General features: G+C 62.4%; 1 protein-coding gene across 1 annotated transcript; it reads right to left on the reverse strand.

The window, feature by feature from the left end:
- Positions 1-4840: 4840 nt before the first annotated feature.
- On the reverse strand, positions 4841-15223 carry RHBG (Rh family B glycoprotein). The gene is made up of 10 exons (XM_047092912.1): positions 15037-15223; positions 9584-9770; positions 9125-9275; positions 8843-8990; positions 7277-7443; positions 6881-7018; positions 6620-6753; positions 5950-6071; positions 5102-5175; positions 4841-4909 (listed from the first exon to the last, which is right to left on the reverse strand). Exons 1-10 carry the CDS (start codon positions 15221-15223, stop codon positions 4841-4843), a joined length of 1377 nt encoding a protein of 458 aa, XP_046948868.1.
- Positions 15224-16430: the final 1207 nt, after the last annotated feature.

Here is a 16430-nt window from a genome sequence, read left to right on the forward strand (position 1 = left end):
TGCAGGTGCCCACGCGGAGGGAGGGTGTACCCGGGGTTCGGGGGGTGGACGCTCCGGCCACGTGTGGACTTGTGTTGAGGATGTGGGGCCAGAGGAGTTTCCCTGGGGCTGGGCAGCCCAGCTCAGAATGTTCTGGAGGGGTTCTGGGTGGGGCCGGAGGCCTGGACGGAAGAGCGGCTGGCTGAGGAGTTGCAGCAGGGCCCGTGTCCAGAGGTGGGGGTCTGGGGGCAGGCACCTCGGCTCCCAGCCCTGGTCCCCTGAGCCTGACTTTCCTCTTATCCGCCAGTGTTCCACGTGCTAGCCCCGGAGGCCAGGCTCCCTCCCTCCCCCCTCACAACGGGGTTACTGCACCTGCATCCCCAGGGGAGCCAGGGGGCTGGAAGGGAAGAGCTCCATCTGAGATGGGGGGCCGCCCCCCCCCCAGAGGAACAGGCCTATGACGTGGCGGTAGGACCCCCGCCTCCAGGAATACCAGCGTTTCCACCAGCCTCCTCTCCGTCCTCCTCCTTACTGGGACGGGGATCTGGGCTTCCCGGGACAGTTCTTGTGGGTGTTGCCCGATAGATTGTGCCCTGAGAACATGATGAGTCCCGGAAGCGTCACTGTTTCAAGGGCCCAAACGCCATTTCTATACAGCTTCTCACCTGAGCGGCATCAGCCCCTGGTCAGGAATCTTCGTAGAAGTTTGGGGAAGACGAACTCAGGAGGCCCTGCACCTTGCCAGGCTCAAGCCCAGGTACTGCACGCGCCCAAGAGCAGGGCTCCAGGCTCCTCGCCAGGATGGACTCTGCTCCTAACAGAGCTCCCGTGCCCACTGTCTATTTTTTTTTTTTCAAGTGAACTCTGTACCCATCATGGGGCTCGAACGCAGGACCCTGTGATCAGGAGTCACATGCTCTACCGTCAAAGCCAGCCAGGCATCCTCACTGAGCATTTCAGTCCAGGGTTCGTCCAGTTCCATCTGTTAGCCGGACACAGGCCCCTGGGCTGGGGTGGAGGGTCGGACCGCTTTCACTTGTGGGAGGGGACTTTATGTGGGACCCCTATGCCTACATCCCTGGAGAAGCTATTTTAGTCCTGCCTTGGTGAGCCCTTCTCGCAGGCAGAGGCGGGGCCCCTAACTGTGGCGACAGCAGAAGGAGGCAGGAAGGGAGGGCTGCACTAGGCCTGGGGCTCCCTGGTCAGAGAGGATCCCTTGGGGAGTCTCTGTCCAGTAAGCTGCTTTGGGGAAATCATGAGCACTTCCCCCACGGCTCTGGACGGGACGGGCTCCAGGAACACCTGTAAGAGTCCACTGGGTCAATGCAGTGTGAGAAAATGGACGCGGATGGGGACGGGGTTTCGCTAACACGTAGGGAGGGTAGGAAGGACAGCGGCCGCAGCCAGGTTTAACCCCCAAGAGACGGGTTCAGAGACAGGGACGGACTCCTGCAGACCGTGGAGCTAGTGAGAGGGGGAGGTCAGCTAGGTGCCCACCGCGGTCTGACCCCAAAGTCAAGCCTCTTTGGGGCAAGGGGTAGGTATGGACGGGACCGTTTTGGCCAAGGCTGGTGATCAGACAGTGGCGTGGAGACAATGGCGCTCTGTCCCAGGGCGCTGGGGACGCCAGCTCATCCCTATGCAGTGACTGCCGGCCCCTTTCAGGCGGTGGAAGCCGGCGGCGGAGGGGAATTCTCACAGGCCGGTGGCATTTGCATAGCCGGCTCGCCCGCCTGCCGGAGACATTGGCCCGCATTGTTCCCACCGGCGGTGGTGGCGCACGGGCCCGGGACGCGCAGGGCGCGGGCGGCAGGGCCAGACAAAGGGGCCGGGGCGCAGAGCCGGGAGGCGGCGGGTAGGGGTCCTGACGGTGGGAGAGAAATATCGGGGTGAGGCGGGGCGCCCGCCGAGCCCGTCCGCCCCGGTACGGCCACCGGCCCCCACTTTGGACACCCAGGCCGTGTCTAATTCCTCCCTGAGCCGGTGCCTCGCGCCGTGATGTGAATCCCAATGGCGCAGCTCAGGCCTTTCCCAGGCTGCGTGGTTCAGGCCAGGTCCTCCAGAGGTCAGAGGAGCCGCTGTGGCCAAAGGGTTCCAGCCCCACAGACACAGAAGCATGGGGCAGAGGGGGATCTTGCAGACCCCTTTGTCACAGACACACGGTTACCCGAAGCCAGAACAGTGGCCACTTCCCAAAGCCCGTCCCTCAATGCCCCGGCTCTGCTGTCTTCCACGCTGACCCCAGTGCGGCCCGTCTCTCCCATCAGTGGGGCCCTGGAGGAGAGCGAGGCCCCAGTGTCCTCGTCCATCATTGTCCCCAGAGCTCAGGCACTGGGGCCGGACAGAGTTCATGAGTGGACAAGTGTCTGATTGTCCTGCATTGAGAGTGATAATGATGGTGATCAGAGGGGCTGTCCCTGAGGGGCAGGGGCCTCATTGTCCTCAAGGGGTAAGGAAGGTGCCCCCTTGGCCCCTGTCCCTGCCATCTCCTTGACCTGCTCATTGTCACCCTGTTGACCCAGCCTGAATGGATGGGCCACCGTGCAGAGGACCAATGGTGCTGAGCCGGCTGTAGGGAAGATGGGGGAGGGGCTCCATGTTGGGTCAGCAGAGGGGCTCCAGGGACACCTGTATTTCCTGCCCTCTGAGCTCCCTCCCTGAAAGCAGTGATGAGACCGTGATCCGTGTCCCCCCCCCCCTCCCCAAACCACAAGGGACGGCTTGCTTCAATCAGGGCGCGGTCTCTGGGGTGCCCACCAGCTTGCTTTGCCCCAGGCACCGGTGGGGAAGGGAGAGGAGGGAATGCGTGACAAACCAGGCAGCGGGTTCAGGAAATCTCGGCCCCGGACAGAGTCCCCTGAGCCCGGGTGTTGGGTCCTGTAGCAGAGCTCAGCACCGTCGCCAGGCCACAGGGGACTTTGTGGGGATGATGGAGACTGGAACGAGTTGCGGGACCTGTGAGGCCGTGTGTTGTGGGGCAGCCCACGCCCTGCCCTCCTTTCTCAGGGGCCTGGGGTGGGCGTCCCACGTCTCCTCCCTTGGAAGCATGTCCCTTCTCCGCTGAGGTGGGAGCAGTGGCCAGCCTGGGCTGGAGCTGTTCATGTGCTCGTGCCGGGAGGAGGTCTGGCTGTGGTCAGTCAAGGAGAAACAGGAAGCAGAGGAGAGGAGCCGGCATAAATGACTCCCCGGACCCCAGACCGGGCCAGGGCAGGGAGGGTCTCCTCCCACCGCGGAGTCTCCCTTTCCTGGCAGCCTTTCAGATCCCGGTAAGGACTGCTGGGGACTCTAGTTCAGCACAGGGGCCGGGAGCTGAGGCCCCCAGAGGGGGAGGGGGAGGTGGCCTCGGCTCTCCCAAGCCCCCTCCTTCCCCACAGGGGCTGACAGGACAGGGGGCCCTGTTGCAATCCGGGCGGTCATCCTCTGCTGGGCATAGGGTCTCCCCACAGCACTCCGGTCCCAGCCAGCAATGGGGGGCGCGCCGCAGCAGGAGGAGGAAGCCGATGGGCTGGGGCATAGTGGGGCCCTGGGGGCAGGGATGGGTCCCAGGGAGCGCCTGCGCCTCAGTGGCCCTCTTCGTTCCTCCCCTTCCCCTCAGCTCCGTGCTTGGCCTCCTTCCCCAGCCAAACTCAGGGCCTCCAACCACAGTGAGGATGAAGCCTGTTCCAGGGTCAGTCCCCAGGAACCTCTCCCCAGTGGCTGGCTCCCTAGGTCCCAACGGGCTTGGTCCTGAGGGAGAGGTCCGTGGACAGACAGGCCCGGCTCCCACCAGAAGCCTGGAGGGAGGGCAGGACAGGGCCACGGGGTCCCAGCTCTTCCGGGAGGGGAGAGGCCCTCCGGTCTGCTGCAGGGGTGGTGTCTCTGATGCGTGAGATCGGAAAGCCCCAGAACCAGCCTGACATACAGTGGGGTCTAAGAACTCGGAAGCAGTGTCTCCCAGAATGGTGAGGAACAGAGCAGAAGCAGACAGGAAGGCAGGAAGGCGGGAAGGCCGTCAGGCTGCAGGAAGGACGCCGGATCCGTGGAGGGTGGAGGGTGCAGGGTGGAGGCTGGGAGGCCACAGAGGCCTGTGCTGGGTCTGGAGCGCCCTCTGGTGGCCAGAAGACCTCAGGCGGCAGAGGCGCGGCCTGCTTTCCCTGTTCTCTGCAGCCCCTCTCCTGAGACTCTGGGGGGGGGGGTGGGAGTGGGGGAAGAAGGGGTTCCTGGGTGCTGGCTGCTTCCAGCTTCTGAAGACTCGGTGGCAAAGAACTCCCTGTTCGCCTTCGTTCAGAGACCGCCCAAGTCAGGATGGGAGTGGAGGCCATTCAGCAGGAAAACCTCTCCAGCCCTATTTTCTGGGAGACAATGAGCTGCCCGTCCCTGGCGGCAGGCAAGCCCAGGCTGGGCACCCACCTCGTGGAAGCTGGCATGCTAGAGGGGGCTCCGTGGGCCCAGGGGGACAGGAGCTTGCTGGCACTGAGGTCCTCCCCACCCGAGTTTCCAACATGGTGCGTTAGAGCGAGAGAGCGAGAGACGAGCTCCCCACATTCCCAGCGCACAAAAACAAGGCGTCTGAATCCTTGGTGCCAGTGGTGTTTATCACCGGGTCAGCCGGGCTGGCGCACACCTCTCTGTGACCGTGTGGCCTTGGGCGGTGGGCTGGCCGTGGGTTGGGCACCTCGCTCACGGGCCACGGGGTGGGGCTGGGGGTGTTGAGGGGTCTCCCCCCGCCGGGTGCAGCAGGCTCCCCCATACCCCCACCTTCCGCGGCCCTGTCCCCAGTGCCGTCTTCGTTCCTGCAGCAGGAGGGATGGACCCAGAAAAGACCTTCCCTGCGGTCCCCATCTTCTAAAAGGAGAGTGTCCTCTCACGGGCTGGAAGCAAGTTAGGCCCGGGTGTCTGTCTCCTCTGCCCTCAGAGATCCCTGGGCTTCGTCCTCGCGTTCCCCAGGCACCTGGAAGGTGGGGGGGGCAGGTGAAGGGGAAGCTCCAGGGGGCTGCAGACCGGAGCTGGGGGGAGGGTGTCCCCCAGCAGAGAAGAGCCAGCCAAGAAGGAAAGAGGCAGGTGGGATCACAGGGGGTGCGGCAGGGTGGGAGCTTTGGAGGATGAGATGGCCATCGGTCCAAGGGGCTGGGGACACGCTCACCTCCCAGTAAATCCGGTCCTCGTAGCACTGGGAGTCTGGAGGGGGGTCCAGGAAGGGCAGCCTCAGCAGGAGCCCTGGTGATGGGAGGGGAGGGTGGGTGGGGCTCCTGGCACTCCTGTGGGGGAGGTGGCCACCCCAGGCCCGAGGGCACCGAGGGGCTGAGCGGCCTGACACGCCTGTCCCAGATGAACTGCAGCTGTATTTGGGGAGCCCCTACTGTAGCCAGGCCCCCACGGGTGCTCGTCACCACAGCAGCCCTGCTGGGCGCGACCCTCACGGTACAGTGAAGGCAGCGAGCCTCAGAGAAGTCCTGGGCACCTCACTCGTTCGGACAGTTGGCAATGGACCGGATCGTGATTCTGTCCCGAACACGGCTCCTGAGCTCCTGGGGCCCCCTGTCCGGGAGGGGTGCTGCACGAGTTTATTGAGCAAATAAGTAAATAAACGAGGGGACGGAATCGAACCAGTTCGAGAATGAAAATCTCAAGATGATACTGAATCAGAAGGAGTAAAGCCAGACATCAGGGAGGACTGTCTGATGGGCATCGGCGGGCAGTCGGTGTCTGTGGAGGTTTGGTGTTCCGGCCCCTCCCTGCCCCTGCCCCTGCCCCTGCCCGGGAAAGACTGCTCAGCTCCCCCCTTCAGGGCCTCAGCCTGAGGTCGGGCTGCCCTCTGGTGGGCAGAGTAAGCAGTACAGGGAAGCCAGAAAACGGGAGAGGGACCCCACTCTGCCCCTAGCCCACTCCCCATCTTCTCTTGGCCCCAGGAGGGAGCAAGTACCCACTTCTGGGGAAGGTTACCCTTGAATTCTGCAACCACACCCCCCACCCCCAGCCAAGGTCACTCACCTCCAAGGCCCCCGCCCACAGAGGCAAACGTCAGTGTGACAAGCAGCCCGAAGAGTTGGTACATGGCCTGAGCGGTGGCGGAGCGCTGGCCCTCGGCTACGAGCGGAAACACACTGCCTAGGCTGCAGGGAGAGGAGGTCGGGGGGGGGGGGGGGAGACAGGGCTCCTCAGTGCGTCACGCAGCGGCCAAAAGGGCCTCGCGGCAGCCTGGGACACCCACACACTTTTCAAGACTCAGTTTAGGATCACTTTTGCTTGTTCTCTCCTCTGACCCCTGACGGTGCAAGAATTGAGCCTAAGGGTCATTACGTCCTTCTGTCGTTATTCACGAATGAATGCATGAAAACAGACACAGCTTTTTGTGCTGGTCCACAGGAGGAGGAAGAGAGTGAGGGAGGTCATGGGGCACCTGGGTGGTGCAGTCGGTTAAACGTCCGACTTCAGCCAGGTCACGATCTCGCGGTCCGTGAGTTCGAGCCCCGCGTCGGGCTCTGGGCTGATGGCCCAGAGCCTGGAGCCTGTTTCCGATTCTGTGTCTCCCTCTCTCTCTGCCCCTCCCCCATTCATGCTCTCTCTCTGTCCCAAAAAAAATAAATAAACGTTGAGAGTGAGGGAGGTCATCCCAGGGGGGTAATGACCTGGGTGAGGGTCAGGGGTGGGGAGGACTCACCCATCTCCATAAGCTTCGTGGGTGGCCAGCCCGGCCACAAGGACCCCCAGGAGGGCTCCCAGGACCCCAGGCATCCCGTGGAGGTTGTGGACGCCACACGTGTCTTGGAGTTTGAATTTCGCCTCAAGGACGGGCTGGAGGACGGGACACCAGTAATGAGTCCTGTGCGCGTCCCCCCCCCCCGCCAGGCTGCTGGAGACACGGGGGCAACAGGTGCTGGGGGACCCCCTGTTCTGCCCGGGGCCCGAGAGGCATCTATACCGTGAAGAACTTGTACCCCAGCGTGGAGACCGTCCCAGCCAGGAAGCCGGCTGCCAGGGCCCCAAAGGGCGTCAGCATCATTTCACCTGATGTCCCCACTACGACCCCTCCGGCCAGCGCTGCGTTCTGGATGTGAACCTGGGGAAGCACAGGGGAGCGGGGCATCGGGGGCCGGTCCAGGTCGACGCCCCCATCCAACCCCACCCCGTCCACCGCAGTGGCATCTACGGCTTCTGGAAGTCCCTCTGCCGTCTGATCGCAAACTCTCCTGCTGTTGTGTGGTTGCCTCTTGCTGTCGCCCCGTGCCTGCGCCCTGTCCTGTTCCCCTGCAGACCGGGCCTCGCAGGGTCCTCCCCCCGCCCGTCCCTCTGCGCCCCCCAGCGCCCTCTGCCGCACCATGTCCAGCCGGCCGTGCTCCCCGACGAGGGCTGACAAGGCAAAGGTGCTGAGGGTGCTCGCGGTCAGGGAGTAGTACGTGTTCAGGGTTGTTCGGTGCTGCCCATCCCCCAGCATGGTGGGCGCAGAGTTGAAGCTGGGCCAGAAGGTCCACAGGAAGATGGTCCCTAAATGACGGGCGGGCCGGCAGAGTGAGAGGAAGCAAGTAGCCCCTGGGCAGCCTGGGTGTCCTCGCTCGCAAAGTGGGGGCCAGAGCACCTCCAGAGCGCGGGCCGTGCGTGGTGGCTCGGAAGGAGCGCGCAGCCCAGGCCTAGCAGCCACTAGGTGCACAGCCAAGGGCCGGCTACCAAAGGGCACGGACACAGAGCCACTCGACTGAGAACCACAGACGGTTGAGATCGGGGTATTTTTAAGCATCAGAAAAGAAAAGAAAAACAGGCAAAGGGCCCTGCATGTCAGGCACTGAACTGAGCTCGGTATTCGTATCAGGGAAACAATATGCTTTAAAACCTCAACCGCCTCCTGGAGACCTGGGCCCTGCAAGGTGCAGGTGAGGCCTCCGCCTGGCGGGCACCTGATGGGCTCCCGGCCAGTCCTGGAGGGTGGGGAGGGGCAGAGGGACAAGGTGAGGGGAAGGCTGGGGACCCTGTAGGCTCGGGCCACCAAGGCAAGGAGGCTTGAGGGACTGCCCCTCGTCCTGAGCGGTCTCAGGGTGCGCTGTGACTTCTCCCTGCAACCCCGCAGTCTGCTGCGGAACCCAGCACGCTCACACGTGTGTCCTCAGAGGGCAGAGCAGGGGGACCCAGGAAGAGGCAGGGCTCCCTGCCTGGAAGGAGGGGACAGAGGAGAGCTGGTGTGTCAGGCTCCTGGGGAAGCACGCCTTCTTGGGGAAGCCCCTGGACTTCTAGCCAAAGCACCCACCTCATTTCACAACAAACCCGGAGGTGAGCAACAAATACAAATACAGTACAAAGCCAGCGTCTCTTTTTAGCGTGGGAAGAGGCATGGACCCACGGAAAAGAAGGTGTCGATCTCCTTTCCTGCCTCATTTGCGAAGGCAGAGAGAGGAGCTGAGGCCAAGGTAGAGGTAGGTGCTTGGAGGAAACAGGTGGTGGTGATGGTGCTCGAAGGTCAGACCCTACGGCGCCCAGGGGTGACCCGCTGCCTCTCCCCCTGCTCCTGGGCGTGCAGGGGCCTCTGGGAAATCGCCTGGGAGGCATGTGAAGGCCAGAGTCTTGGAGGCAGCAGGTGGACAGCCTGCAGGGGGGGCAAGACCTTCCCGTGCCAGGCTGGCCTGGCTTCTGAGGGGGGAAGGGGGCGGCCCCAGAGTTTTAGGCAGGGACCCGTGCAGTCAGACTTGATTTAGAAAGGCCCCCGGGAAGGGGTCTGGGGCAGGCGCGTACTCCAGGGCTGAGTTCTAAGAACCTGTCAAAGAAACTGTTGGGAATGATGAGCCCAGATCCCGGGCTCTCGGCAGGGACTTCCCAGCAGGGACCCCAAGGACCGTAGGCGGCCTGACATCTTGCCCGGGGCCCTCCCTGGCCCCCCCACCCCGGCAGGCCTCACCAATCATGGCAAAGAGGTCCGAATGGTAGACGGAGCCCTGACGATGCTTGCTCTTCTCCAGGTGGGGCCTGTAGAGGACCCGGGACAGGACCAGCCCGAAGTAGGCCCCAAAGGTGTGGATGGTCATGGACCCTCCCGCATCCTTCACCTGGGGAGGGGGCGCGGAGGTGGGCGGCCGGCCCTCCGCGCCCCCCGCCCCCCCCCCCCACCGACCCGTGCTCTCCCTGCTCGGGGCCTGGCCCTGGCCCTCGCCACCCCTCACCCCTGCCCCACCCGACTCACCCCCAGGAGACTAAGGAGCACGAACTCGTTGACGCCAAATAGCAGCACCTCCAGCAGGGCCAGGAGCAGCAGCTGGGCCGGCCCCGTCTTGCCCAGGACGGCACCGAAGGAGATGAGCACGGCAGCAGCACAGAAGTCCGCGTTGATCATGCTGGGGACCGGGGGGTGTGACGCAAGGGTGAGGGGGTGGGGAGGGCAGCCCCACGGCCGGGGGGGCGGCGGCGGGGGGGTGGGGGGAAGGGGTCTCGACGCAGCCTGGGGAGGTTCTGTGCCGTGGACCCCACGGCCCGCGAGGGGTGCGAGAACCAGATCCCGAGCCCTGCCCTGGGGGTGGCAGTGCGGACGGGCAGGGCGCTGGACACGCGTCTACGGAGGCAGGCCCGGGGCTGGAGGGCTGGCTCCCCCGGGGGCAGGGGATGGGGCGGGGAGGGGGGAGCCGGGGAGGCGGCCGCTGCCCACCTCTGCACGCCAACGTGGATGTGGCCGCCGTGCAAGGAGTGGAAGAAGCCCTGGATGAGTGTGGACCACTGCAGGGCAAAGGCGGCCAGGAGGAAGGTGAAGCCGACGCTGCTGAAGCCGTACCGCTGCAGGAAGGCCATGAGGAAGCCGAAGCCCACACACACCATGACGTGCACGTCCTGGAAACCTGCGGGGGCATCCGGGCCGCTCGGCCACCGCCGTCCAAGCAGCCGTCCGGCCGGTGCCCCTGGTTCTCGCCAGCCAGGGCCACCGCCTCCGGGCTGGAGCCGGGCCTGGGAAACTCCCCAGGTGTGGCGGGGCCTCCCAGCCTGGGGCCCCCCCGGGGAAGAGCTGGCCGGCTGGGAGCAGCGGGACCCACGCCGGTCCCGCTGTCCCCGTGTCTCCCGCCCTGTCCTTGGGTCTCCTACAACCGACCGGCGGGACGTCCTGCCCGCGCTCCCTCCGGCTGCAGTCCCTGCCCCTCCGTGCTCAAAATCATCTTCTTCGGGCTCCTTTCAAGTTTCCCTTTCTGCTGGGAAGTCCTTCCTGATGTCTAACCTCCATCCCTCATACTTCAGAATCTATACCTCTCCGTTTTGAGGATTTTAAGGGTTTGGGGTTTTTTTTTTTGTTATGTTTATTTTTGAGAGAGAAAGAAACAGTGCATGAGCAGGAGAGGGGCGGGGGGGAGAGAGGGAGAGAGAGAGAGAGAGAGAGAGAGAGAGAGAATCCCAAGCAGACTCCAGGCTCCAAGCTGTCAGCACAGAGTCTGATATGGGGCCCGAACTCACGAACCGCGAGATCATGAGCTGAGCGGAAGTCAGACGCTTAACCAATTGCGCCGCCCAGGTGCCCCGAGAATTTTAAGGTTTTTAAAAATAATTTATGAAATAGCCTTAATTTTTTTATCAAAACTTTTTCTTTATTTTTAGAAAGGGAGAGAGAGTGAGCACACGAACTAGGAGAGGGGTAGAAGGAGAGAGAATCTTTTTTTTTTTTTAAACATTTATTTATTTTTGAGAGAGAGAGACAGAGACAGAGAGACAGAGCATGAGCAGGGGAGGGGCAGAGAGAGAGGGAGACACAGAATCCGAAGCAGGATCCGGGCTCTGAGCTGTCAGCACAGAGCCGGATGCGGGGCTCGAACCCACGAACCGGGAGGTCATGACCTGAGCAGAAGTCGGAAGTTTAACCGACTGAGCCACTCAGGAGTCCCGAGAGACAGAATCTTAAGCAGGCTCCACGCCCAGCACAAAGCCCAATGTGGGGCTCGATCCCATGATCCTGGGATCATGACCTGAGCCTAAATCAAGAGTCGGCCATTCAACCCACTGAGCCACCCAGACGCCCCTAATTTTGTCTTCAATAGCTTTAATTGTTAACAGAGATTACCTCCGGGAAAGGAGCCCAAGGGAGGCGCAGGGCTGCAGGGGCACAGCTGAGCCGCAAACCACGCCCCCTGGAGTTGTGCGATAAGGCGGCTCTGGGAAGGGGGATTTTGCTTTTGCATTTGTTTCTTTCTATAATTTGAATATGTTCATTTTATAGATGCATTAGTTGAAGTCTTTTGTGTGTCAGTGAGGTTTCTGGGCAGGGAGATTGGAGCCTTCCTGTTTGCTTTCTATTGTGTATGCATAAAAGACCAAGCTAATACAAACGATACACAGTAACATTGAGAGTGAGACACATACAAATACCTGCTTCAGTATCAGTTTGATCCACACGCCTCCCCCGATCTTGCAAAAAAGGGTTGAAACATAACCTAGTGTGACAATTCAGCCAGCGCATCTGGCCCTGTTCTCTCAGCCTCGGGTCTATGTATAGAGTAAGTCCATGCTCTGTCTTTGGCTTTAATTCAGAAATGCTGGAGAAAGAGTTATCGTGAGTGCTGTTAGAAATCGGGCAGGGCAAATAAGTTATTGAGAAACAGGGTCAACTCTGACCCTAAATTCACTCCCCTTTTACAGCTCCACGTGAGAAATTTCTCTTGGAGCTTACTGCTAGCATATGTCACTTCCCCCCGGGGCACCGTCCGAGGTTTACTAAGAGCTCAGGCACCAGGCTCTGGGGAGGGTGCCGGCACCACAGCAGCCACACGCCTGCCCTCACGGAGCCTGGCGGGCAGACGGCAAAGAATCGGAGAATCACTCATGTGAGCCTTCCTTGCCTCTGATGAGAACATGTAACCGGCCGCGTTTCCCTTTTCTTCTTGGCTGCCTGGAAGCTCAGAGCTACCCTGGCATCGCAACCGAAACAACTGGGGAGGCACTCCCAGTGTCCATTATCTCTATCCCGCCCTCCTGCTTTTATTTTTTCAGACTCATGTTCTTGTTGCACACACACACCTCAAATCTCTTGTAGAAAGGGGCAGATCATAAAGAAAAAGGTCATGGTGACTTTTTTCTTTAATCTGAAGGAGCACCTAGCAAGCCAAAAATTTATTATTGAACTTTAGAATGCCATCAGTAATTTTGAGAGGACCAAACGTTTTTTGCCCTTTTTGTGCTGGGTACTGGCTGACAGGAAGTGAGTTTGCAAGCCCCTGGCAGAGGCTTGGGTGGGTACTGGGACTGCGGGTCGGCACCTCCGCTGCCGGCCCCAGCTGCCAAAGGGGGGTAAGGGTCTAAAGGTCCACTGGCTTTGCTCAATGTCCCGACACTGTGCCCTTTCTCCAGCCCTGTGCACTCCCAAATCACCCAGATCTCCCTTCCCTCAGATCCTAACACCCAACAGAAAAGGAGGAGGAGCACTTCTAACTCAGCCCGCAGCCTAAGCTCTTCGAGACCTCTCTGCCTGGCTTCTTTCCTCCTTGTGCCAACAGTAAAGGGGATGCCGCGTCTGTCCTTTTGTCCAAGGGCAGCAGGGTGGCAAAGGGGGCTGGGTGGCAGGGCTCCCTGTCCCGGACATGCAGAACTGCTCCAGAGCTGGTCATAACTGGCAGTAACATTTACGTCTCCCACCCCGGGTTTGTTTGGCATCACAACTCAGTCCCTTGACCTTTCAAGTGGAGGCTAAACATTAAGAAATCTCCTTCACTGGGGAGCATTCCACACACAAAAGCCCTCTAGCGACCCCTACTGCCTCCCCAACCCCACTGGCTAGCTCCCGAACAAGATAACACGGGGCAAGGGGACAGTTAAGGCTGGATTGTGTGACGGCTGACAAGCCATTTCGCCTCTGTGAGCCTCGGTTTCCTCATCTGTAAAGTGGGGCTATAAAACGTAAGGAGCAGAGAGAGTGGTGAGCTGAGGAGGCCCCCTCCCCCCTCCCCCACCACACTCTACCCACCCCCGCCTTATGAGGGAGGTGGGCCACGTTCTCCCAGAAGAGGTCACCGACCACTCTGGTCCCTGTCACGTCCCCCTTCCCCACTTCTTCCAAGAAGATCCTGATTCCAGCTATCCTAAATCCCTCTCACCAAAAGTAAGGTCTCAGAGGTATGTGACCCAGGACCTGTCCACACTGTTTTCTTAGAACCCTTTCTCATGTTTGCTTCTGTGTCCCCTGTCACCCTGTCTTTTCTCCTCTTTCTTTCTTTCCATGACTTGCCTCCGGAGGCTTGTAATGTGGGGAAAGGCCACAGCTGGGCAGCCAAGAGCCCTGGCTCTGGCCTGGCTAACTTGCTGTGTGCTCTTGGGCAGCCCCGTGGCCTCTCTGGCTCTCTCTCTCTCTCTCCACATCTGAGGGGCTCTGAGGGCCCTGCCTGCAGCGACGACAGACCGACCCCGGGAGCAGCCGTGTCCCGGGCACCAGCTGCGCTCCCTTTCATCTCCCGAACCAAAGGGCAGTGGCTACGCCTCCCTCTGACCCTGACCCCTTCCCTGGACACAAGGGCAGGGGAAGACCCGGCTCATCAAAGCCCCAGACTCCAGAGACCTCACGCTTCCCTCCACCCCAACCTTCCCCCACACCAGGGTCCCAAGTCCATGGGGATAGAAACCTAGGGCAGCGGAGAGGTAGGATCCCCACTCCCCTCCCCTTACCACAGCCCAGGGAGAGCTGAATGCCCAAGGAGAGCCCCCCCCCCCGCAGCAGAGGGGCGACAGGTGGGGGCGTTGCGGGGAGACGAGCAGGGCGCGGAGGCTTGAGTGGGGCCCTTGGAAGAAGCAAACGGAGGACGTGGCAGGCAGCCAGGTCACACCGTGGACAAGAGCTTGCTTCCCTCAGCCTCTGGGCTATTCCCTCTCAACTCCCTGGCTCTCTGGGCAAATGCAGGACCCAGGGGCCTGCTGTCCCAGCTCCCGGGGCTCACCTTGTGCAGACAGGGCTGAGGTGGAACACAAGAGGGAGGAGCTGGAGCCCCTCTGCCGAGGACAGCTGGGGGGCTGGGGGTCTAGCACTTCTTGCTTAGGCCCAAGCCTGCATCTCACTCCCTGTGTCCTCAGCACTGTGTTGGAGTTGGGACCGGGAGACGGTCGGTTGGGGACAGCCTGCTGCCAGCTCGGTATAGGAAAAGCAGGGTAATAACAGCCTGGGATTTTATAGGAGACTCTCACACTGTAGGCCTTGTTGGAATGTGCGTCCTTCAAACTGAAGCATCCTTCTCCCCATTGCCCAGATGGGAAAAACTGAGGCCGACATAAGCCCTACCCAAGCCGTGGTGATGAAACGAGGAGCTGTAGTATCCTGGGTCCCAGCTGCTCAGGGCCTGAGTAGAAAGGTAGGCCCCCAACCTTAGAGGGAGAGCCTAAGGTCCCCCCGCAGGCGGCAGGGGCTCGGCCCTCTCCTTCCTGGGCCTCACCAGCAGACAGGAGAGCTGTGTTGCTTGGGATGCCTGAGTCCTAGTTCCTTCTCTGCCACTCACCCGATGGGCGATCGTGAGCAAGTCACAAGCGTTCTGAGCCTCAGCTTCCTCCCCTATGAAATGGGCCAATGACCCTGCCATGCTTCCTGCTCAGAGCTGGGGGCAGCTGCTCTGGGCTGTGGTGGGTGGTTGTGTGATCCTCTCTCGACTCTGGAAGGGCCAGTTTCGAGTGACTGGGGCAGGAATGCCTGAGCCCCACCCACCTTGGCTGCCTTCATAGCTGATACCTGCACTACCACTCCTGCACAGCCCTCCCTACCTCCCCTGCCCAGGAGGACTGTCTTTGCCGTGGTCAGGGTGGAGCCCCCAGGAAAGGCAGTCGCCCTACGAAGCCCAATGAGGCCAACTGGGGGGGGGGGTGAGACAAAGGAAGCAATTAAAGCTCAGATCTGGGCTTGAGTCCCAGGTCCCTCAATTCTGACAGCTCGAACCTGAACCAGCCACTTCGAGTCTCAGTTTCCCCATCTTTGTCTGCCTGACAGACGAGATGAGACCTGGGACACCGCGGACACCAGCGACAGGGTGTTAGTATAAATCTGGGGCACCTTCCTCTCAAAGCCAGAGGGTTGCTCTCCTAGGAGTAAACGTGGACACCCAAGACACCGCGGAGCCTGGGCTCTTCGCTCCCCGCGCCCTCACCCGCACTCACTTGGGTAGCGAAAGTAAAATTCATTGTCCGAGCTACTGCGGTTGCCCGAGTGCCAGAGGGCGGCGTCGGTTTCGGGGTTGTAGCGGACAAAGACCGCAAAGAGGATGGCGGTGGCGCCCTGGAGGAGGAGGCACAGCAGGGGCAGCTGCAGTCGCCGGCCCGCGGCGCGGCGGGGAGACCCGGCCATGGACGAGGGCTTCGAGTCCCTGGCTCCGTCCGGCTCCGTCTCCGGGCGCGCGGGACACACGCTCCCGGGCAGGGCCGGCAGGTTCCACCGGCGCCAGGGCCCGCCCACCGGCGCCAGGGCCCGCCCACCGGCGCCAGGGCCCGCCCACCGGCGCCAGGGCCCGCCCACCGGCGCCAGGGCCCGCCCACCGGCGCCAGGGCCCGCCCACCGGCGCCAGGGCCCGCCCACCGGCGCCAGGGCCCGCCCACCGGCGCCAGGGCCCGCCCACCGGCGCCAGGGCCCGCCCACCGGCGCCAGGGCCCGCCCACCGGCGCCAGGGCCCGCCCACCGGCGCCAGGGCCCGCCCACCGGCGCCAGGGCCCGCCCACCGGCGCCAGGGCCCGCCCACCGGCGCCAGGGCCCGCCCACCGGCGCCAGGGCCCGCCCACCGGCGCCAGGGCCCGCCCACCGGCGCCAGGGCCCGCCCACCGGCGCCAGGGCCCGCCCACGCCGAGGCTCAGCGACCCCTTCCCCGCCCCCCCCCCCCCCCCGCCCCCCAGCCCCGCGCAGCTGGGAGCCCCAACCCGGTCCCGCGGGTGCGGAACAGGGGCGCCGAGGGCGTGGGCCCGTGGCCTGAGGCGGGGCAAGAGCCGGCGGAGAGGGGGCGTCCGGACCCCCTTGTCCTGTCTCCCTTCACCTGGCTGCCCCTGGCTGTCTTCGAGTTGGGACAGGTCCGTGGAAATGGCCCTGGAAAGGCTCCCTGTGTTCTGCCCTGATGGGGCACAACCGAGCGACCCGGGGTGGCGGGGTTGGGGAAAGGAGAGGCCCCCTCCCCCTCAAACGTAGTGTTAGTTTACAGAATGTGTCCCAAGAAATAAGAGGCTCTTTAAGGCCCCCGGCCTGGCCGTCCAGGGTAAACACCAGAGAGAGAGAGTTGAGCGGTTACTCAATCTTTTCCCAAGCCAGATGCAAAACGGAGGTGCCGTCCAGGCATCGATGATTAACCTGACTGGGGGGAGGGGGGGTCTGAGCCCTCACCTCCCCCAAGCCTCCTAAGCCTCCCAGCTGGGTCTGCACCCCAGCCAAGCAGCAGCTGGCCACGCTGACAGCTAGGTTCCCTGCACACTTGCACCGGGATAAGGGGCCCGGGGCAGCCTGAACAGCTAGATGGAGGAGGGTCTTCTCCCCCAGGAGTCAGGAGCCACTGGTAACACAAGCAAGGCCTACA

This window comes from Lynx rufus, unplaced genomic scaffold (assembly GCF_022079265.1).
Source record: "Lynx rufus isolate CCGP_SWC_20201006 ecotype Redwood Valley unplaced genomic scaffold, mLynRuf1.p SCAF_31, whole genome shotgun sequence".
Taxonomy (NCBI): Eukaryota; Metazoa; Chordata; class Mammalia; order Carnivora; family Felidae; genus Lynx; species Lynx rufus.

Coding starts and splice junctions, on each gene's coding strand:
- RHBG (XM_047092912.1), bottom strand. CDS start 15,223: ATGGCCGGGTCTCCCCGCCGCGCCGCGGGCCGGCGACTGCAGCTGCCC. Junction 5,176..5,949: donor TGTGGGCGGGGGCCTTGGAG/GTGAGTGACCTT, acceptor TCCCATCACCAG/GGCTCCTGCTGAGGCTGCCC. Junction 4,910..5,101: donor AGGACCGGATTTACTGGGAG/GTGAGCGTGTCC, acceptor CCCACCTTCCAG/GTGCCTGGGGAACGCGAGGA.